This window comes from Poecile atricapillus, chromosome Z, assembly GCF_030490865.1.
Source record: "Poecile atricapillus isolate bPoeAtr1 chromosome Z, bPoeAtr1.hap1, whole genome shotgun sequence".
Classification (NCBI taxonomy): Eukaryota; Metazoa; Chordata; class Aves; order Passeriformes; family Paridae; genus Poecile; species Poecile atricapillus.
Window position 1 is genome coordinate 74648177 of NC_081289.1, and position 22796 is coordinate 74670972.

The 22796-nt window shown below is 36.8% G+C and overlaps 1 protein-coding gene across 3 annotated transcripts in view; it reads right to left on the reverse strand.

The window, feature by feature from the left end:
• Positions 1-7471: 7471 nt before the first annotated feature.
• Positions 7472-22796, reverse strand: part of FER (FER tyrosine kinase) — a 151599-nt gene continuing 136274 nt past the window's right edge. For all 3 annotated transcript variants that reach the window (XM_058826024.1, XM_058826022.1, XM_058826023.1), the window contains 3 exons: positions 16271-16425; positions 12454-12576; positions 7472-8788 (listed from right to left, as the gene is read on the reverse strand). In XM_058826024.1, the coding sequence (XP_058682007.1) occupies positions 8646-8788; positions 12454-12576; positions 16271-16425 (421 nt within the window). In that variant the 3' untranslated portion in view covers positions 7472-8645. The remainder of the gene's footprint in view (positions 8789-12453; positions 12577-16270; positions 16426-22796) is intronic.

Below are 22796 nucleotides of genomic sequence, written 5' to 3' on the forward strand. Positions count from 1 at the left end.
CACTGCCTGTTTGGCAGTGCAGGTTTTCAAACATATTTCTATTATTTTGGAGGCATCACTGAACGGAACAGATTTAGCTGCAGTAACCTTTTCTAAAATTATCCTACTAATAAATTTGTCTCAGCAGAATTGTACCAGACCTGTGAGGAATCCCATGCTGTGCTGTCTTCTGTTCCAACAGAAATTCTTGGGGAAATTCAGGGGAGGAGCTTTGGATTTAACACCTCCGTTCATTATTACTGGGAGATGGTGGGGAAAAACACCTGGAAGAGTTTGTAAAGGGGAACAACTGTATTCTATCAGAAAAAAAAAAAAATCGACACAAACCCCAGGTATCTTAGTCCCACCTAGCAATCAGAGCTAAATTACCTTTTGTGCTATAAACTTCTTCTTCTTCAGTCAGGCACTAAGTCTTGCAAATCACAATGCTGTGCAGAGTACTTAACAACACCGTGTGAAGTGCAGGTACCCAAAATCCCATCTCTCTACCTGGTTTTGGATCTTCAAACGAAGTGCATCTGCACGAAGCATTAGGTTGTGGATGAAGTTCTTCATATAGGAGTATTCATACTTTATGTCACCCACAGTATCTCAAAACATTAGTTGATACTTTTTAAGGCATAATAATATTCTCATAATGAAGTTCTCAGCCTGTTTCAGCGTCTCCTTTCTCTTCTGTCCTCTAGGTTACTCCTTGCTTCAATATTTTCTGATATGCGAAAAGTAAACAAAAGTAATGCAACACTGTGACTGAGGATGAAACAGAGATTATCTCCAGAAATAAATAAATAAATAAATAAATTAAAAAAAAAAAAAAAATTGGTTCTCCCTGGCTGTGCGGCACAGAGTATTTTGAATTGTGTCTATTCCCAAAAGCAATGTTACTAGAGCTGGTCTTCCACTTGATTACAGAAAGTAATGCAGAAACACAACTTGTAAATATCAAATAAAATGAGACAGCTTGATACAAATATTTTACATTTATTGGAAGAGTACAGTAAAAAGGGGACTGCAGACTCATTAGTGGTAACTGGTCCAAAGGAGAAGACTAAGGACTATTCAAAAAAGGTCTGCAGTTCACAAGAATACTGAAAATCTGCTATGTAACAGCCTAGGAAAATAAAAAGTTAGCTTGAGTTCTAAAGTGTAACTTTAAAGTATATAAAAAATTGGCAAATAAATAAAGTTAAAATGCAGATCTATTTAAAATTATAAAGGACAGACAACCGGCAACTGTATAACATAGTTATCAATTTCAGACTTGATTAAAAGCCAGATAAACTCAAAAATGTTGTTTCTTTTTTTAAAATTTATTTTATTTTACATGTACTTTAGGGAAGAAGCACCCATTTCCAGTGTTATGTATTATCGATCTGTTTCACAAATATATTATTTTTAAACAACAAAGAGCATAAAAGGTACTTTACCTATATTTGACTTGCTGGTGCATATTTTGGCACAAAACTGAGAATTGAATAGATACCTAGAGACAAATACATAAAAGATGCAAATGGCATCTGTGCCTACTCAAGGCTGCTGGTGACAAAAGTCTGCCTTGTGACGGCAGGTCAGTGGTGCCTCCTTCCCCAACAGCCCTGCTCCTTCTCCAGCTGCCAACAGTTACACAAGGGAAAAGCAACACATGCAACTTTAAAATCAGCAGTCCTACAACCCCAGCCCAAGTTTCATCCCTGGAAGTCCTTTAACAGAAGGTACAAGGCAGGTGTTTCATGCTGGCTTTCACTACACAATATTTCTCTATAGGAGTCTGCCTGCCTTTTCTGTCTTTTGTGATAAACCTATATCATGGGGTTTTTTCCTATTACATGTTTTCAAAATTGTAGTGAAAATAAAGTGGGAAGCTTGCTGGAAACAGAATTAACTTGTGATTTACAAGTAATGGTACAATTAACACTGGATAGAGATATGTAAACAAACATTTCAATTGAAACCCAGTGCAAGATCAGCCCCCTGTACATAACAATAATGCTTATCTTCTGGAATTGCAGGTCTCAGCACTTCATAGTGAGGGGGGTATATAATAATCACTATAAGTAAATGTTGCATGATATAGCAAATTCAAATTTCTGAAAGTGAAATTATGAAAATTAACACTAATTCTGAAAATGTCTGTTAAGAAGAAGGAAGTTCACAACAAGGCTTAGGTGGAGTTAAGTCATTGCTGTTGATTTTGAAGATGCTGTTCAAATTTGGCCTGACAGCAAAATGTCAAGGAGCATATTTAGCTTTATAATTCTCCCTATGTAGATCAGGATGTTCTGTACTGTAAACCAGACAGTTAGGAATGCTGTTCCTCTGATGTATTTTATGATGTGGACAACTAATGATACAGCTAGGGTCTGCAATTTCATTAAAAATGTGATTTGAGCAATGTGCTTCACCTTGATTCACAGTTACTTCCATTTTCATATGTATAACATCACCACAGTACTTCTGAATTAAACAAAAGCAGGAGTGTATTTGGACAGCTGGAAGTGTAAGATTACTCCAGCCCTCTTTAAAGAGCAGAAATATTATTTGAGAATTGAGGCAACAGCTAAAAGTTAATTGTTTACGTATCAGTAATCCAAGAATTTTGCATTATTACTTGCATGTAACAATGATGGAATTCTTCATACGTTGAGAAAAAATGAGCTGACTGAAAAGAGTACTGTGCATCTTTTTTTTTAGTAATGAAAAGTTCTGCTCATACTTTCAACATCTGTAATGCAGAGGGAATCACTGATCTGATTTTTCTTTTAAAAAGCCTAATTGCCTTGTATTGATGAAGAGTTTCAGTCATTGCCTCACTTACTGTATTCACAAAACTTCTGTACTTACCTATAAGCATTTGTGTTTCTAAAACTGGATGACAGTTCCAAATAGTAGTAATTCAGGACTTTTTCCGAGTGTTCTCTGCATTATTTGAACCCTAGGTTACCATACTGGTTCAGAGGCCCTATTTATCTATAAACAATGAATCAATTTAACTCAAGTTGTATTTTCAAGATGTTCCACTCTGGGAGGCAGAGGAAGAAAGAATCTAGTTCGTGGCTCTTCTACATTTTGAATTTATGACCTCGATCAACTAGATTCTAGGGTTTTATTTATCAATTTTAGGGTTTTATTTATCCACTTCTGCAAGTATGCCTAACAGTTGTTTGAAGAAGGCATATGGATCTGAGATCTCTAAATGAATAATCCTTCCACAGCTACAATCTCAAACACCTGCAAAACGATGTTTGTACCTACTAACCTAATTAGTCTTTACCTCATACTCCCCACTCCCAAATAAACCATCTGAAAATTCTAATTTAAGTCCTGCCTAGATGATGCCTGAGAAAATCGTGCTCTGCAACAGCCAATAATATACAAGTGCCTGAAAATGAAACACTCTGAGTTAACACTCAAGTTCTATACCTGGAAATATATTCCAGCTGAAGTTTTATATCAAAAAGAAGGGGACATAATGGTAACTTAGGGTTGATGGTTGGAGGTAGCATTCCCAGGGAGAGAACAGTAAATACATCTCTGAACCTTTCTGTTTTATAGAGTAGTAGTAAGGCTGAAATACAGGAATTTCTTTTGCTTATTTTACAGAGAAACAAAATCAAGTTGGATTCTAGGGTTGGAACTGTGGAAGTTTAAAGACAGGACTCCATCTATGTGGTACTTATTATAATGAACATGACTCTGATAACTGAATGTGAAAATAAGTAAAAATGTTGGAGCTACCAGGCAGATCTTGCTTGAATTTTCAGTGAGAGAATCTTCCCTTCTTTGAAACTGCAGATCTCAGCAAAGTGAAGTTGGGTATTAATAACACACTAGCAGGCAATTCTGCAATGCATGTAGGAGCTGCAAATCACAATTCAGTACCACTTTGAGGAAAAAAATGGTAGTAATACTTGACTGTTCCTAATGTGACAAGTGAAAGGATTCTTCCATTTCAACTTGGAGCCTTCCACCTTTAAATTTGATTTGTTTATAATGGGAAGCTACCCCAGGGTATATTTACTCTTAGAAAAACTTAATAGGCTCCTGAGGTTGATTCACTTTCCTAGTGAGTTGTTACTGATGATTAAGGACTGCTTTTTTGTTGGCTTGCTTTATTTTTCAGTAAATCTGCAGAAGGAAAGTGGAAGAAAACATTTTTAATAAGAGCTGATATTTCAAATTGACCAGATCTCTTAAAAACTCACAGTTGTTTGGAACTTTGGTAATACTGGACTTGCTCTGTACTTGCCATGTACCTTCTAATTATTAATCGAGGTCCTGTATTACTGGAAGTGAAGGACTGCATAAAAACCATTCTAAGAAGAAAAAAATACATAACTTCATTGGTATCAGGGGCATTCTTTCCTGACTTGCCTAGGAAGAAAGCTTCCATCAATATCCAAAGTCCTTTTGTGCTTCAGGGGAAAAGAAATTAATTGGTAAACTCTTCCTTTAATAGCAAATTATTTTATGCTTGGCCATAAAGGTGTTACAAATCCAGGGGCACTGGCACAAACAAATATTCCTAGTGCCTACAAACAGGAAAGCTGTTACGGAAAGTGGACTCTCTCAGCTTCTTTCTCTTTATTTAATCTTTATAATGAGTTATTATTTGTGACAATCAATTATTTTCGGAACTGCTGAATACCATGTTTGATAACACTATTCACACACTAGTTTAGGTCTTCAAATATTGCACTCCCTCAAGTCTGTGAGTAGCACTGACATTTAGAGGATATGACAGCAAGAATACTGGAAACAGGGATAGTATGTAATCACTGTTGTTAATATTTGTGCAGCAGCACATCTGGGAAAATTGTACAGGAGACATTTGTAAGTGCTTCTGAGACTTGGTTACACTGTAACCTCAGAAAAATGTGGGATTTTTTCCTTTTTTCTGGTATTCTTTATTACTATTACAATGAGTGCAAAAAGGGTAACAAAATAGTTATAAAGAGATAACAAATGGGTAACTTCATAATCAGTTTTAATGATGTGCTTGTAGGATTTAAGTAAGCATAACAGGTGGTCAAAGACATGAATGAAAAAATACTTAAGTATGAACAACCTAATATTTCCTTAACCAGTTTCCTCTTTCCTGTCAGTAAGAATAGGCTTTACCAGCTGCAGTTCTAACTGGTGGCCTTTTGGTGATGCACTTCCCAATAACAATTTCCAAAAAAGTAAAAAGGCATGTTTTTGTTAAGAAGAAATGCAATATAATTGTAGTTCATAAATGAAAATCTAGTTCACTGGTTTTCACAGAAATGAATGAAAATGCACATTTCAAAGATAATGCCTTCACGGGATGCCAACTCTACAACATCATCCTTTGCTGAAGCAAGGTTTATTTCCAGACAAGATACTTCTCACCATTTTACTTTTCATAAAATAAAGAAGCTTAGAAAACCTTATGATTTCACTGGTGGCTAGACTTGGAAGTTAATATGTGCTTATTTCCTACTAAAAACAAACTGAGGATGCGCTTTTTGCTGTCAAAGCAATTTTCTTAAAATAATGAATGCGCTTCCTAGGAAAAACATGAAATAAGAGATAACCTGCTGAATTCCCTCTCACATTACAAGCTGAGCATAACAGTATTCAGAGTTTCCTACACTTAACAATGTAAAATAATTCAGGATTCCCTCAGGGTCTCTCTGGTTGTGACAGTGCCAGAGTAAAAATGTAACCTGAAACCCATGCTTGCAAAACAGACCTAAGCTTAATTTCTTTGTAAGTTCTCTATGATAAACACAGTACATGAGCCAAATGGCCAGGATCTGACCTACCTGGTAAGACTCATCTGACAAGACTACATCATCAAAAGGCCATGGAGAGCAGATATTGCAGCATAGCTTCTTTAGTGCAATGTCTTTTTTTTTTAAATTTCATTGCATGGCAGGCTTGGTTGTGAATGCTCCTGTTAGAAGCCTACTGTATCTATAGGTATGGATTCCAATTTACTACTTTCAAGTACAAGTTAATTCCTAATTACAATTCAGACATGATGAACAAATTCTGCCACAAACTGTTAAATTAATGACACAAAAAGTTTAAGTAATTGAAAAGACATGTACCTGTACTGAAATTTGTTCTATAACTATAAAGTCATTCTGGTATTCTCCCAAAGTATTACTACTTTTAAACTGAGCTGGTGTATACTTCAGTAATAGTAACATATTTTCCTAATGCTGTAGAAATCCCCTGTTTTAAAAAGACTTTAAATTTAAACAGAAGTGTGATATATATGTAGGGAGGTTAACTATTTCAGAAAAAAATTTTAGGACTGTTTTTATCCTTCTGTGAAAGTCAGGATGGTGACTGGTTAATTTATGACAAATAAAGGAGTATTTTATTTTATCTGAATAAAGCAGTATTTCTTGCTGTCAAGAGGGCAAAGGAAGAGTCCATCTCTCTAACAAAAGAAGATTAACTCTCCAGAAAAGCTATGAATGCTGACAGTTATCCTTACTTGCAGACTTCAGGGATGCATATGTTAGGAAATGCAGTTGGATGAATCTTGGATTTTCCCAAATGATTGTGAAACATTTCTTAAATCTTAGTACACTTGCACTTGCATTAGCATACTAGCAAATTAAGGCACGGACTCTGTGTACTACTTAAGAAGCATACAAACTAACAAGAATGTTTCCTATTGCTCTTGAAAAATACCTCTGGGCTACTTGAAGTACAGAACTAAGTAAATATATCCAGTACACTTACAATGAAGTTTTAATTTATGCCACCAAATTTTCCAAGCACTACACTTTCATGGGTATGTGTATATATATGCATCCCTATCTCCAAGAAAAAAATCACTTAACAAAATTCAAGAAGCACTTACCATTTCTTACAGCTGGATACTGACAGTACCACCTCAAATGCAGGCAATGTGCTCCTACACAACCATTCACTGATGTAGCTGGATGCTAATTCCTACTTAACAGACAAATTGTTCTAGACTACACATATTTTGGTCACACATAGCCCTCAACCACCACTCAGCACTACTGTAAATATACTTTAGAGAGCAAAAGATGATGCTGACAATAGAAAAGCCACACTAACAGAAATAATGTAATGTAGCCACTGACTTCACTACATCAAACCCACTGTAACACTAAAATATAAGGCTAATTAACATTCCAGATGCTGTGTTACTTACAATCCCTGTTTCTTACTTGCATTAGCAGCAACTGGTATCCCTTGATCTGAACATTTTAGTAAATTGCTAGAAATGTTTTAAGCACCTTAATGCTGGAACTCAGACAGGGATACGGTAACTTGTTCCTGTTTCTATGCAGAGCCCTAGAAAACAATTCCAGCTGCAAAGAGGACTCAGAGTCAAAGCAACAAATGGTGCACTTCCTCCCTCCCCTATCTAGTAAGTTTTTATTCTTTCTGGCTTTTTTTTTTTTTTAATATATATTTATATGTATATATATATACAAACACAAGGTTTATTTTCTTGGTGCATTTAAACCTTGTTTATCCCCAGTCTTTTGATATTTGATTGCAATAATATAAGAAAAAATAGAAAGTTAGTATTTCTACTCTGCTGTTCCCTGTCAGAGGCTTTAAACATACTTCTTTCCTTTTGGTTGTTTGAACAACTTCCTCATGCCATACAGAAGTAGTATTTTCCTTTGGACACTACGCATGAAATGTTGTTTTGTTCAGAATAAAATTTTGCATGCTCCAGCTGCATTCTGAGAATTTTTACCAATTTAAGGGAAAAAATCATGGTCAAATGTAAACCTAGCAACGTATTCTTTAGCTCCTCTAAGATCAATGATATTTGTTGTCTGCTTCTGTCATTAATAAACCTCTTTTTCTTGGCCTACTACTTTCACATATTTTTTCGAAGGCAGATAGTTTGCAGTATTTCTTAGCATGTGCAGTTGAGACTTTAAATAGGTCTTTTTTTTCTAAAATGAACATAAGTCACAATAAAAAGAAACATATTACTGAATTCTGATGGCATTGAAGGAAAAAAAAGACATGGTTTATGTAGATTTTATCAAAAGTCAGAAGTATTTCTACTGTATGGTAATAAATGCACAAGTAATCCAACTACCAAAAAAGATTCTGGATTTTACCATTCAGTAAACACGTCTGCATCCAGAATCTAACTGAATTTCATGCTTAAAACAAAGTATCACCTAAATGTATCAGATGCAGAAAGAATTAAAAAAAAAAAAAAAAAAAGCTTCTAGTTGAAATACTTGTCAAAACTGTCTTCAGTTTTAAGGCCAACATGTATGACAATCCCCACGTTAATATGCTGACATACAGGACAGAGGTAGCAGAGTAAGAGTACAGCTAAAAGTAGAATACCTCTGAAAAATGACACTAGCAGTTATTTGCTGTAAAACAGCTAGAAGCCACAGCCTCTTAAATTTATAGTATGTGCTTTCCTATGTACATGTAACCTAAATTACAGTACTATTGTGACTGGATATATAGCATTTCGCAGTATATATCTTTAATGCAGGTGTAGACACCATTCAAGATGGTATACCAGTTAATTTCAGAGTAATCTTAGAAGAATGTTGCAAATAATGCTGTATAAATGCATAGTGTTTGAGGGAAACAATTACTTCAATGGAAAATAAAGCCACAGACATTTTGTTGGCACTTCTTCATCACTATGTCACTTTCTTTTTGATTGAAGACAGCTCTTTCTGAATCTCACTGAATTTTGGCCGGTTTTCTGGCTTGTAGTCCCAGCATCTCTGCATTATTTTATATATTTCTTCTGGACATTTTTGTGGTGCAGACATTCGGTAGCCTGGTACATAGAAAACGTGGGGAAAACTTTTAGTACTGAAAACTGATACAACTGACAAATCTAAAAAGATAAGAGCAAAGTTCAAGAAAGACCATTTCATTTAAAAAGACCTTCAAGGTAATATGAGGAACATCCTCAGTACATAACCTATACAAGAGAGATAATTATGAAACTAATTAAAGCTCGGGTACCAGTGGTATTTAAGTTTGGCATGCTAAAACTGTCAGTTTGACGCTCATACCTAATAGCAGCAACTCACACAGATTTCTTTCCTGTAAGCAGCTACCCTCTGGTTTTCAGCTGTATTTCCTTACTTTACCACAGCGAGGAAATTGATAATAAAAATTAAGATGGGAGTAAATTTCTCTGCTCTTTTTGAAGATGAATCAACTTTTATTCTCGTATTTCTTCCCTTTTTTGGCTCCTTAAAGATGTCCCTCCCCATTTACACTTTAGGAATTAATTTTTCCTCCCTCTGTTTTCTTAACTTTTATATCTTTCCATCTTATCTCAATTCTTTCTCTTCTAGTTTGCTTAGATAGGCAGTGGCTTCTGCCGCCATCAGCCAAAGGAGTTCTCTGATTTAGCAATGAGTAGAAGAATGGATAATCAGTTAAGTAATTTAGCAGCCAATCATTCCAAAGTCTCAGGTAAAGTGGCTATTCAGGCATTATCATCAACACCCTGGACCACAGAGGTGTAGTCACAGCAGTGAAGACAATTTCCCAATGAGTAGGAAGTTGGGAAAAATGCCAGGAAGATTGTGTGTATGAACAAGGAGCTGCTGGACAAAACCAAACACAAAATCAGGTAATGGGATGAGCCTCCCATTCTCTGAGCCTCCAGGGATGAAATTAAGAAAGACAAAGCCCAGAAGGGATTGAATCTGCCAGGGGTGTCAAAGACAACAAGCAGGGCTTCTGTAACTATGCAGGGGACAAAAGGAAGGCTCGAAAAAAATGTGTGCCCACTGCTGAATGAGACACTGAGCAACTCAGCAACACAGGACAGAGACAAGGCTGAGGTACTGAACACTTTCTTCATCTCAGCATCTACTAGCAAGACCAGCCTTCAGGAATCCCAAGCTACAGGGATCAGTGGGAAACGCTGGAACAAAGAGGATGTACCCTTTGTGGAAGAGGACCTGTCAGAGAATACTTAGGCACACTGGACCTGGTTAAGTCCAGAGGCTCTGATGCACCTACTGAGAGAAAAGCCTGATGTCACTGCCACACCATTCCAATAATCTTTCATACATCACTTTGACTACTTGGAGGAATACCTGAAGACAGGTGTAAAGAACGTATCACTCCTATCTTGAAGTTAGAGCACTCAGGGAACTGCAGGCTGGTCAGCATCACCTTGATCCCAGAAGATGATGGAGCACCTAATGCTGGAAATGATTTCTAGGCACCTGAAGTACAAGAAAGTCATCAGGACTAAGCATGCAGAAAGTCAGCATGGATTCACTAAGAGCTAGTCATGCTTGACCAATGTGAGAAATGTGAGTGGCCTGGTATGTGAGGGAATTTCACTATAAAATCCTCACAAAGACACCTTTGAATTTATGGGCTAGATGACCAGACAGGAAGGTGGATTGAAAACTAAGGCTGAACAGTGAGTCCAGAAGGGAGGTGATGAGTGATGAGTGATACGAAGTCTGAGGTCCAGGGTCAGTAGTGGGTCCAGTTCTGTGTCAGGCTTTCATTAAGGCTATGGATGCGGGGCAGATGAGGCAGCACCTGAGCGATGGTGACCCTTGCTGGTGGCACTGAGCTGTGACGGGGCTGATGCAACAGAGGCGGTGCTGCCGGCCTGAGGGACCCCGACAGGCCGGAGAAAGGGGCTGGTGGGAACCTCAAGCAGCTCAGCATGGGAAGAACCAAGTCCCGCAGCAGGGAACAATCCCAGGCACCAGCATGGGCTGGGAATGCCCAGCTGGGAAGCAGTTCACCAGGAAAGCCCCTGGGGCTCCCGGTGGACACCAAGTGTTGAACATGCACCAGCATCAGCTCTTCCACCAAAGAATGCTAATGACACACTGGGCTGCACTAGAAGCTGTGTTGCAGTAGGTTGAGGGAGATCATCTGTGCTCTCTGCTCAGTCCTGGCTGAGGCCACATCTGGAGTGTGGGTCCAGCTCTGGGCTCCTCAGTACAAGACAGGCATGGGCACAATGGAGAGAGTCTCATGAAGGATCACCAAGATGATGGAAGCACTGAAGCATCTCTCTCTCCAATGAGGAAATGCTGAATGAGCTAGAGTAGCTCACTCCATGAGTGATGAGAGTAACTCACTCTTATCCTAGAGAGAAGAAAGCTCAGGGGATCTCAGCAATGTATAAAAAGACCTGCAGGGAGGGTGCAAAGAGGACGGGTCCAGGCTCTTTCCATGCCCAGTGACAGCACCAGAGACGATGGGCACACACTGAAACATGGGAAGTTCCTCCTGAGCATCAGGAAACACTTTTTTCCCTGTGAAGGTGACTGGGCACAAGTTGCCCACAGAGATGGTGGCATCTTCATTCATGAAGATATGCAAAAGCTGGATGTGATCCTGCTGGAGCTGGGTGGTTGGACCAGATGACATTCAGAGGTCCCTGCACATGTCAGCCATTCTTTGACATTGATTCCACAAATTGTTTACCACAGGTAGCTCTGAGCAAATAACAGGCAGTGCACTATGTGCTTTGGATTCAACAGCTAAATGCAGCTCTGGGATTCCAGACTCACTGCAAAGGTCTCTGTATCTTTCTACAGAACAGTGCAATGACAGTGACCTCTTAAAACAGGTAAATCTGAGAAATATTTTTACTTATTTTACACTGCATGCATCTGCTCTAGGTACTGGATAAATGCATGTAAGTTCAAACAAGAACGGCTTGGGGTCTAGGATTTGATTTAGCCTTTAAGGCAAAACTTTAATATCACCTACAGAGCTTATAAAACTACAACAAATGCTGACAATGTGTGTAAATCAACAGAGTTTTCTTTGTTGGTTTGTAGTTTGTTTTGTTTTAAATAATTTGGAAGTTTTACTAGCATAGAACCTATTTATAGATTATACAGTAGTACTATGTAGGGAAGGAAACAGTTCTGAAATGCAACTAAAGATGATGAAAATAAATCAAAGTCCTGAGATCCTGCTTACAGTTATTTGCTATTTTAAGTAAAAGCCTTTTGATTATTTTGTAAAAGAGAAATGCAGCTTGCAATGCTCAACTAGCTTACCATTCTCCACCATAATTGCTAAATCTTTCTGTGAAATGATTTCATAAAGAAGATGGAATGATACCCATTTTTTCTGGCAGTTCAGAATATTTATACCTGCTATTAACATAATCTTAAATAATTCATTCTGTTCAAGCTTCTGCTTTGCACAGCAGCAAATCCCTCTTTTCTATCTCACCTGTTAGTTCTGCAACAATGAAAGTCAGCATGCTGTAAGTCTTCCAACCTTTAAGTTACTGGTCAGTGCATTCCTTTTTTTTCCAAAAGGCCTATATATACCACTCTACTCTTCCCAGAGAACTAGATTAAGCAGATTAGAAAATCTCATACTGTTTTTGCTGAAGTTGCTAGAAAACTTGTATGTTATTTCTTGGCTGTTTTATACTGTGTCCTTACAATTTATCCAGCATTTATTACCATCCCTATGAATAATTACCTTTCTCAACCTGCTCTCGTGCTTGCTGGTTGGTCATTCCAGGGTATGGGCATACACCTAAACTGAAGGTCTCCCACAAAAGGATTCCAAAGCTCCATACATCACTCTCAGATGTGTATCTCCCTAAGATAAGGAAAACAAACCTTTTACTTAACATATAGAGAAACTGGTATTTCAGATAATTATGGCCCAAATTTCCTGTAAATGTAAAAGTGTTATATTGGCAAGCTTCAGGCAAAACAAAGTCAGAGCTACTAATAAATCATTCTACAGATTTCACAGTCTCCAGTATTTCAAAGAATGAAAAAATTGTATTAAAGCCAATATTCTGGAATAACATAAGCTTACCTTAAATTCTACTATTATATACCAATCTGTTATGCAAGTTAAGAATTTCTTTCCATCTTAATGTACAAAAACTTTTTTTTTTTAATATAGAAGGACAGTAAAATGTCAAGGTTTTCTCCCTCATTTACAACTACTTTCAATTCCAAATATTCTTTAAAAATTACCTTTCCCAGCTCTCCATTTTAGCATGGCAGTGTTTATTCTGAGAAGAGCTATCACCAGAACTGTTTATGAGCAAGAAGGAGGCCTGGTTCTCATGTTTTGAGAGACTGATCTCTGAAAACCAAAGTATGGCTGGATCCTGCAAAGCTGATGCACCAAATCACTTTAGGGAAAAAAAAAAAAAATCAGACCTGCTGGTTCCATTGCCTCCAGCCTAGTTCAGAGATGGCAAAACAGATAATTGATAGATAATTGAATTCTAAGCCTCTTTGTAGAATGATACAGGAATTTACAGGAAAAAGGAGATACTTTGGAGCAGATATTTCTATTGTCCCTGATGGATTCACATCAGAAAAAGACTCCTAGCCTTTTGTAGCAGAATCAGTGAAAACATTACCTTAAAAATCCATTTTCAACATTACTTTCAACATTTTTCATGACTGTTCTTCTTTGTTCCATACTATTACTTTGTATTTATGTGTCTTTGTTCTTTAAAAACATCACTTGTGAATGTATTGTTTGTTTATCTCTAATCATCAAACAAACCAAACTAATCCACTTCTGACTAGGAAAAAGAAGGAAAATACATGTAAATTATAGTGACAGTTGATGACAGTGACAACTGTTCTGACGTCAGAAAATTCAGTTTACTCTTAGACTAAATATCACTTCCAGCTGTGCTATGTTAGCTTGTGTCATAGTTGGCAATTATGGATATTCACTATGCTCTTTGGAGGAAAATTAGTTTTCTTGTCTGTGTATCCCACAGTAGGACATTGAGTAATTTAACACTTTTCACTGAAAGCATTCAGCAGATACAAGATAGGTGATTAGCTGTTTTTTTAAAAGAAAGTTCAAGTTCATTATTATGAACAGCTAATTATATTTTCTGCTATTACATTATCTGAGGGGAAAAAACAAGATCTGTTTAGACAAAAAACCCAAGTCCTCCCCACGTTACTATTAACATCACAAGTAACTCAAAATATTGTAGGGAGCAAACACGTATATTAAATGTATTTAAATTTTGAAAGATGGGGAAGTAAAAACACCCCATAATTATCCTAAACATGTGCTGGTTTTGGTGGGGTAGAATTAATTCTATTCAGAGTAGCAGGTAGAGGGCTGTGCTTTGGTTTTGTGCTGAACACAGGGCTGATGATTCAGAGATGTTTTTGTTATTGCTGAGCAGAGATTGCACAGAGCCAAGGCCTTTCCTGCTTTTCACACTGCCATGCTGGGGAAAGGGCTGGGGCTGCCTGGGAGGGGACACAGCCAGAACAGGTGACCCCAAACTGACCAAAGGGATATTCCAGCCCATGTGGCACCAGGCTCAGTGTATAAAGTGGGGAGAAGAAGGAGGAAAGGGGGAATGTTTGGGGTGATGGGTTTGTCCTCCCATTAATGGTGTAGAATGGATCTAAACAGCACCCACACAGAACCAAAGGTTCCATTTCTCAAAAAGTCCAGTGACATCTGAATTTTGTTTCTGACTTATGACACAATGCCCCAACACCTCCATTTGCCCTGATCTGGTTTCTAGCTTTCGCAACTTGTGTCTTTTCCTAATTTAACATACTTTAGTGACTGCTCTTAATTTGTCATACACAGTGACTTCAGCAGAGATTAAAAATGAACTTTTTTTGTAGCTTCTTAAGTACATTAGCATTCATGTAGTGGCCAAATGACCCTATTCTTCATTTTCCCCCAACTTTTGAATCCTGATATTCAGGATTGACCAGGCCAGTGGTTTCCAACTAGTTTTGAAATACTGCAGATTTAGTTTTATTTAATTTTGATATCTTAAGTACCTCCAATCTTACCTACACAAATCAATGCAATTCTTACAACCTTATTATTGGAATGGAAAACAATATAATCCAGTAAGTTTTATTCCTATCTTTCAAGGAAGTGGAAAAAATATCCTTCAAAAACACACAGAAATCTTCCATGACATTTTGAAAGTGGAATACTGACTACTGAACATATTAAAAGATGTTTGAGAGAGCTTATTTCCAAACATTACAGAAAATGACTTATAGCTGTTGGAGTAAGTATGTGCTTTAGGAAACACAAAATAAGTAGATACTAATCCAGAATCCCCTCTTCTCTTGTATTGTGCAGAAAAAAACAGACTCGGCAATACAAGTGAAGGTGTTCTCACAAGAGCATGTTTCCTGATATGACCTCATATGGTTATAAGGGTAGGTTTTCATAATACATCAAAAACATTGTATGCATTTCCAAAATAACAGAAATAAAAACCCAAAACACCTTTCCATAGTGGATCAAACACCCAAGAGAGCAAAGCATTCATCAGTGAATGCTGGCAGTACTAACACCTCTTAGAATAATGCTAATACAGGATGAATTACGGCAACTGAATTTATTGTCAGCTTTTTAAAGGGAAGATGTGCTTACTGTGTTATGTCATTACCTGCTGCAAAAGTGCTAATGAGAGGAAGCATTCTGCTATCAATCATTATTCACAAACTTATGATTTCCAAGGCATGATTTCCAAAAAAAGGCTTTAAGAGATGGCAGAGATATTTATAGATACTTCAAATGAAGAATTTAAAAATAGTTTATTCTGTGTACTCAACTGGTTTAGAGAAGTACATTCAAAACATGCCATCATTTATTAAATGTGCTGCTTCTTCACAGCCCACTTTACCTAGAAGAGTTTATTTTTCTAGTTTCATATAAGCAAAAAATGCTAAGAGCAGCAGTTTCTGATTCTATTCTGGAACTATTACCCATGTAGTGTGGACCACTTCTCTCAGTGATAAACAATGAATTTGTATCCCCAACACAACAACGTAGTGATATACAAAAATGCAGGTTAAGATAAACTGCAGTTAAAAAAACCCCATAAATAAAACAATGACTATAATTTTCACTAATGCAATGAGTTATCTAACACAGTGGTCTAATACATTAACATTTTCTACTGTTTTCAATGAGGGGCCATAAATATGCAGAACTTGCCATTCATTTTGCTAATGATCATCATTTAGATGACTGACGAGGCTGTCTACAAGAATGAGTCAGCAACAGAACCAAAGCACTCTATTATTGCTGCATAATAGCAATTCTGATGTTCCTGCCCTATAGTTTATTGGTGGCCAAAATGTGTTTCTTACAAAAATCAGACTGAAATTTTAGATTTATTTTAAGCATCATTAATTTGAACAGATGGAAAAGAATTGTATGTATATACATTTTAATATTGTGGCTCTGCTGCTCTTTACTGTCCTTTGAGTTTTTTATTTTTTTTAAAAAAAAGAAAATTCAGTTGTGTTTTTACCATAGTTCAGAGCTTCTGGAGCAGTCCACTTGATTGGAATCTGCTTTAGGCCTGATGATGAGTACACGCCATCATCCTCTTGCCGGGACATCCCAAAATCACTTATTTTCAAAATGTTGCTTTCACCTACCAAGCAGTTCCTTGCAGCCAGGTCTCTAAATTAGAAAAAGAAATAAACACACACATTTTTACAGGTTTTAAAGTATTAAACTGACAGAGCCCCTCAGCCAAGAGGGTCGTGCCTCTCAGAGGCTTATTTACAAAAAGGTAAAAAACAGTTCACATGAGTTGTGGGGAACCAGAAGTGAGGGAAGAGGGAAAGGAAGTCAGAAATAATCCTATGAAAAAGTGAGGGGAGGAAATGCTGGAGATGCTGCAAGTGCCTGAGCAGAGATTTTCCTGCAGTTCATGGAGAGGAGCCAGAGTGGAGCAGTGGAGGAGTGTGAGGCTGAAGGTGAGGAGCTGTTACAGACAGAGCAGAACCTCCATTCCCCATTCACCCCTTGGCAGAGGAGGTGAAGGATTCCAGAATGAAGGTGTGGCTTAGAAGAAGGGAAGAGGAAAAGGTATTTCATTTTTTGTCTTTTATTTCTCACCATCCAACTCAATTTTAATTTGCAATACATTAAATTCATGTTACCCAAGTTCAGTCTGTTTTGCTATGATGGTAATTAGTAGGTGATCTCGTCTTTATCTTGACCTCCAAGCTTTTCTGTCTTATTTTACTTCCCTGACCTGTTGAGGATGGGGAGTGAGAAAGCATCTGCTGTGGATGTCTGGCAGCCAGGCAAAGTTAACTCATCACAACTGCCTTCTGTGGTCACAGAAATAAACCCCAGATTAATGAATCAGATCCTATGCAAAATGAAACAGAAGTTGAAGAAGCATCCTGAAATGTGTTCAGGATGTGTTTCAGTAAGAAACCCGAGAAACAGCTCCATCTTCCCTCTGCCCGTTAAAAGTTTCTATCAAAAGTCAAAAGCCACTCAGCATAGAAAAGGAATTTTGTCTCAGTGATGGGTGAGAAGCTCAGAAAGTCAACTCGCTCCCTTCATCTCAAGTCTATTTACTTTTTTAGATTAGGAGACATGCAGTAACACCTGATAAAGAAACTACAGTGGCTTCTCTCCATGCTAATAATATATTATAAACATACTATATGTATATTTAATTTCTGTGTTTCGTAGCTTATTAAAATACAGTATAATAAAATATATATTATTATTCCCATTGTAATGTAATAAAATATAGGAATTTTTTAAAGGGAGAGATGTTAAGCAAGAGGATTAATTCGATACCATTAGTAACATCATGGGTAAAATATTTTTAAACTAAACTTATTCTGTTTTTGTTTATCTTAAGTAGCTAATATGCTTACAAATGGCATACATGAATATTCCAGAAAAGCTACATTAACTCTGATGTTTTGAATTGGAGCTGTAGCATAATTCTGAAGTGAATCCCCCGAGCACTTAATGCACATTCATTGGTTTTCGAAGAATGAATTTGGTGCATGCAAACTACATTGCTCTTGCAAGAAACAAACTTAGAATTCTGCTCAAGATGTGTATGGAATTTGTTTCTCCAGCTACAGAATTTTGTTTCTATGGAATTTACTTCTACAGCTAATGCAGAAAGGTCTGAACCAGTGGCAAACAGCTTCCAACATTAACCATGGTAATGACAAAGGACTGAACTACATTTAACCCAAACCTAAGAGCCTTGAGCTATATTTAAGAATGCTGAAGCTCATACATCCACTTTAATCAGCTCATCCATATTGATACTGAACTATGTTATTCAATATGTAAACAGAGCCTAGTTATGACCCTAAATACTATAACTTGTTTTAAGAATTTTAACATATTTGACTCACGCAGCTTTTCTACCACTAAGAACATTAATAGTTTTAGATCTTGAGGGATTTAAATGAAGTTCTTCTTGTGGTTTGAGAAGATGGACCACTAAAAATCAAATCTGAACTCGCAGGCATCAGCTGAAGATGTACACAAATAGATAAAATAGCTCAGTGTGCACTGCGTTACATAGTTTGATGTTAGCATGTGGTATCATTATATACGGCTACACTAGTTAAAGCAAGTGAGCTGCAAAACAAAATTAAATTGTTATTGTTTATACTCAAGTGTGTAAAAAGTATGTCCACAGAACTTCAAGAATTTTTGACTTAGGTTCCAATCATACTTCAGTAATTAGTTCTTTCATCATGCTACACAATATAATCTAGATTTTGTAACTGATGCACATAAGGAATAGAAAAGGTAATGAGTTTGTATCTCAAAAAAATTTATAGTTAATTGAAATCGCAAGCATTTCCTACCTGAAGTCTGACCTAGTATTTAAACATATTGAGTCAGGTTAAGAAAAACATATATACTGAGCTGCCTTAGGTTTATTCCTCATGCATAAGTCTGATTATTAGGGAAAGCAGATTTTAAGTAATATGCACAGTATGGTGCTTATAAACAAAGACTACACTGAGTTTGCATAATTTTTGTTTGTTTTGTACATATACAATGTATATGAGAATATATGAGTTTTCTTTTTCATCCAGAATCCTCTAGAGAAAATGCTTTCCATCCCTACTGAAAATGGATGAAAACACTTCCATGAAAATCAGCTGGTATTTGTGGAAGTTTATAAAGACTGTGACTTTATAAAGACATCCTGTTCAGGATATATGTAAATTAATGCTACAAAGAACAAATTACACCCCTGCACGTTTTAAGTCTCAAAGTATTAATACCCTTTCCTGCTTTTAGCCAGAACTTCCCCATTTTTGATGCTATAATACTCTGTATTGCTTTCAAAACATCACTTCTATCAATAAAGTCTTGGAAGCACTTCATATATTTACCTCTGACACAAGCAAATCTGCCTTTTTCCATCTTCGTGTGTATGATATGCTCTAACTTATTTAGAAAATACTTTAGATGTGATGATTTCTTTCCTGAGGCATACAAATTACCCAAAGTTAGACTGTCTTGTTAGTATTTCTACTGTCATTTAACATCTGTTTCATATCCTCAGTGATTTGTGGCTTTATTTTACAGCTAGTTTTTATATGTATTTGCATGCTTAAAAGCATTTTTAAAACAGTTACACTGAAAGCTATGAATACTTCAGCTTTTTTACTATTATTCTGAGGGTTTGGTTAAGATTTTTCTGTATTTTTCAAATAAATTCATCACTGTTCCTCATTACATCTGACAGCTTCCTTTAAAAGGATGTTCTTATTTTTCAGTCTAGACATAAGAGAAAAACACAGAAGATGCTTTTGGTCAATGTGATTTAACAGAATTTATAGCCAGGATCTGGAAAAAAAATAATGACATCAGCAACTATTACTCCCATCGCTTTAAAATAATAAATCTTGACATGAATTTTCTTCTAGTGTCCATTATTGTAATTAATTTTTATTTTCTACAGATAGGAGTTCTAGTATAATAATGTTAATGGGTTTATAAAGACCATTTAGTTCTTAAACTCCCATAAGAAATACACACAATAGTTTCACTCCAAATGTAAGATAAACAACATGAGTTACGGGAAACACAAAAATATAAATACAGAGGTCTGATGACCAAATTAACTATGAGAAGTCAACATTAAAGATACAATCAGTGTTAAGTATTTATAGTAAATCATGACTCTACATGGACATTAAAAAAACAAATGAAATCAAACAAGTAAACAACAACCCCCAAAACACAATTAAAACAAAACCCCTGCATAATCAACATTCTATTTTCCCTGTCTTCTTTTCCCTGAAAAAACAGTATGTTCTATTTGCTTTCTCTTCCTTCTCCCTAATGTTCCCTAAAGCCAACATCCTGAGGAAATACAGAGATAATTGTATGAAATTAGGTGTCTCTCTTTGGGAATTTTTTTTTCTCAGAAAGCATTTGCTACTTATAGCAGTAATTCCATAAAATCAGTATTCATCTTTAATAGAAAGCAAGTAAATATTCTTTATTTACATTGTGAAAGCTCTACAAATTTGGCACACATTACACTGAGGTGCTACAGAGTAAGCTCCTTAGTATAAGAAAAGCTGACTCTCACTATTTAATACCAAGATTATGTAAATTCCTAGTACTGCTAGAGACAAAGTCTCTTCTCCCCAGCTTCTAACAGATAAAAACTAGTATATAAATCGGAAATTTCCTTTTTAAGCACCGCTCTGCAGTCCCTATAAATACAAACAGGACATCTCCTAGGGATCTCTAATATGGGTTGACTCTGCTGAAACTGTGAGAGCTCACAGGACTTTTGCTAAAAATTCAACAGCCAGGTCAAAAAGGAAGTAGAGGCAATTTCTCTGTGCTGGGTGTTGTACCACCTGGACTCACATCTGTAAGTAAAGACATAAACCTTTCACTAAGGACATTCTTACACTTCCTCCCCACCTTCCCCTCTGCACCCCATAGGATCTGTAGAGCAAGCACTACCTAGCATTGCTGGCAGTGGAATTCCATGAGTTAAAAGAAGTCAAAACAAGAGAGTAAACTCCTCACAACTTAACCAGCAGCACAGGCTGCCTCACTGAACTAATTAGCCATTTTATATTACATCCCTGGGTGTAATTACATTACTGGATCAGGCAGTTAAAATACTCTTAGGTGACAAAAGCAAGTAATTAATTAGTGAACAGGATCGGTTTATCTCCTCTGCACATTAAATTCAATGAAAATAGTATATTATTTAAACACAAAAAAAGGAGTGGGAAGTGAAACTACAAGATAAATTTCTGTGATTTCTGTGAACTGTAAGATAGCTACCTCACCTTCATACACTTGTAATTTCCAATAGCGTCTAAATCAAAACACAGTAGTGTCTAAATCTATTTCAGAACTTTCTTGATATGCGTGTACTAATTTTGCTGTATGTGGAGAGTCCAACAAATAACATGTGCCTAGTAACAGACTGGGAATGCAAGGATATGGGGTTGTAATTGTTCAAGTTATTAAAGCTTATGTTCACCCTGTAGGAGGGCACAGCTGCAGGCTCTGGATGGTTGGAAGATGGTTGGGGGGTGAGTAGCAGCGATGAGGAGGAACAAGTGGACAGTGTGTGAATGGGAAGCTGATGGAGTGATGTGGACAGCAGCACTGCAGCTGAGCAGCCAATGGGTGCCCTTCTGTTAAGTTTTGGCTATGCCCAGCAGAAGCTGAAGATATCAAAGGGAAGTGTTTTCTACGATAAAGTGATTTCCCTTGCATGCACAATGGTGTCTGTGTCTTTGTTCCACGTTGCTAAATGGGAAAATAATAGAGGGTCAGAAAAACATCCTTTCATGCATTCTGTGTTTTCTTCCCTCTTACTTTATTTCTTTACATTATTTTAGCTATTATGAACATCAATGGAGCCATATTACCCACAATGCTAAAAACTTTTCTCAGTTCCTCATATAATGCAAGTCCATCTTCATCTCCACAGATGAACAGTGTTGGCAAACTGGAGAAACTCCAAGTTTGATACCACAGTGATTTCTCAATATTGTCAGGTGCTCTGCTTGCCACCCACAATTTTGGATATTGCTCAGTTCCTCTCAACTATAAAATAAGAAACTTTACCCACCTCACATCATTGATGACCTTCAATTATTCTTTCTCAAGCACTCAGCACTTAAGTGAAGGACTTAAAAATTTTGCAAAAGGAACTCAAAAGCTAAAAAATAACAAAACAACACCCACAAAATTCAGTAGCTGAACACAACTGTCAACCCAGATATGACTCAAGGGACTGTACGGACATATTAGGAAACCTTTATCTTTGAGTTTTATTTTGGTAGGCTACTGTGTGCCCTCCACTTTCCTAGAAGAGCAAGTTTTCTCTATGAGCAATTTTAAAAGAGATAAAGAAGGGGATAGTCGACAATGAGCACTTCTGAGAAGAATCAAAGCAGTAGACCATGAAGATGGAAATGACACAATAAATTGCTGCATCATCTATTTCTCCCCACTTTTTCCTATTCCTGAGGTTGTCTTCACAATTCCTGCTCCTGGAACAGAAACATTCCTACCAGCAACATCTAAATGATTTTTACCTGCATTGTTTGTCAACTGTTTTGAACTGTTTAGAACTTAATAGTTCTTGTTTTTTAATTGCTTGTATTCTTCTGAACAGTTATTTTGATGAAAATGGCATCACAGCAATTTTGGTCTACAACAGTCCTCTATGCATTGATACTGAAATTTTTCTTGTGCACTGCTGATTACATGTAATATGCTGAACAAAATGTCTAATGCTTTTCTTTTCCCCCTTCTGCTCTATCTTAAAACAAAGGTTTGCAATCCAATTTCTTTTGTGTGCCCATTTTAGTGAAAAGCTAAGGGTCTGGACAGTCATCAGAGTGGAAGACAGCCTACACTATTAGAGTGACTGGAAAATGAAAAACACCTGGAAATTCTTAATGATTGCACAGAGGAATAACACCTGCTGGGTTCGATGCAACCATTCCTAAGCTCTTGGGTTTCAACAGAAATATTACAGGACATAAGGAAAA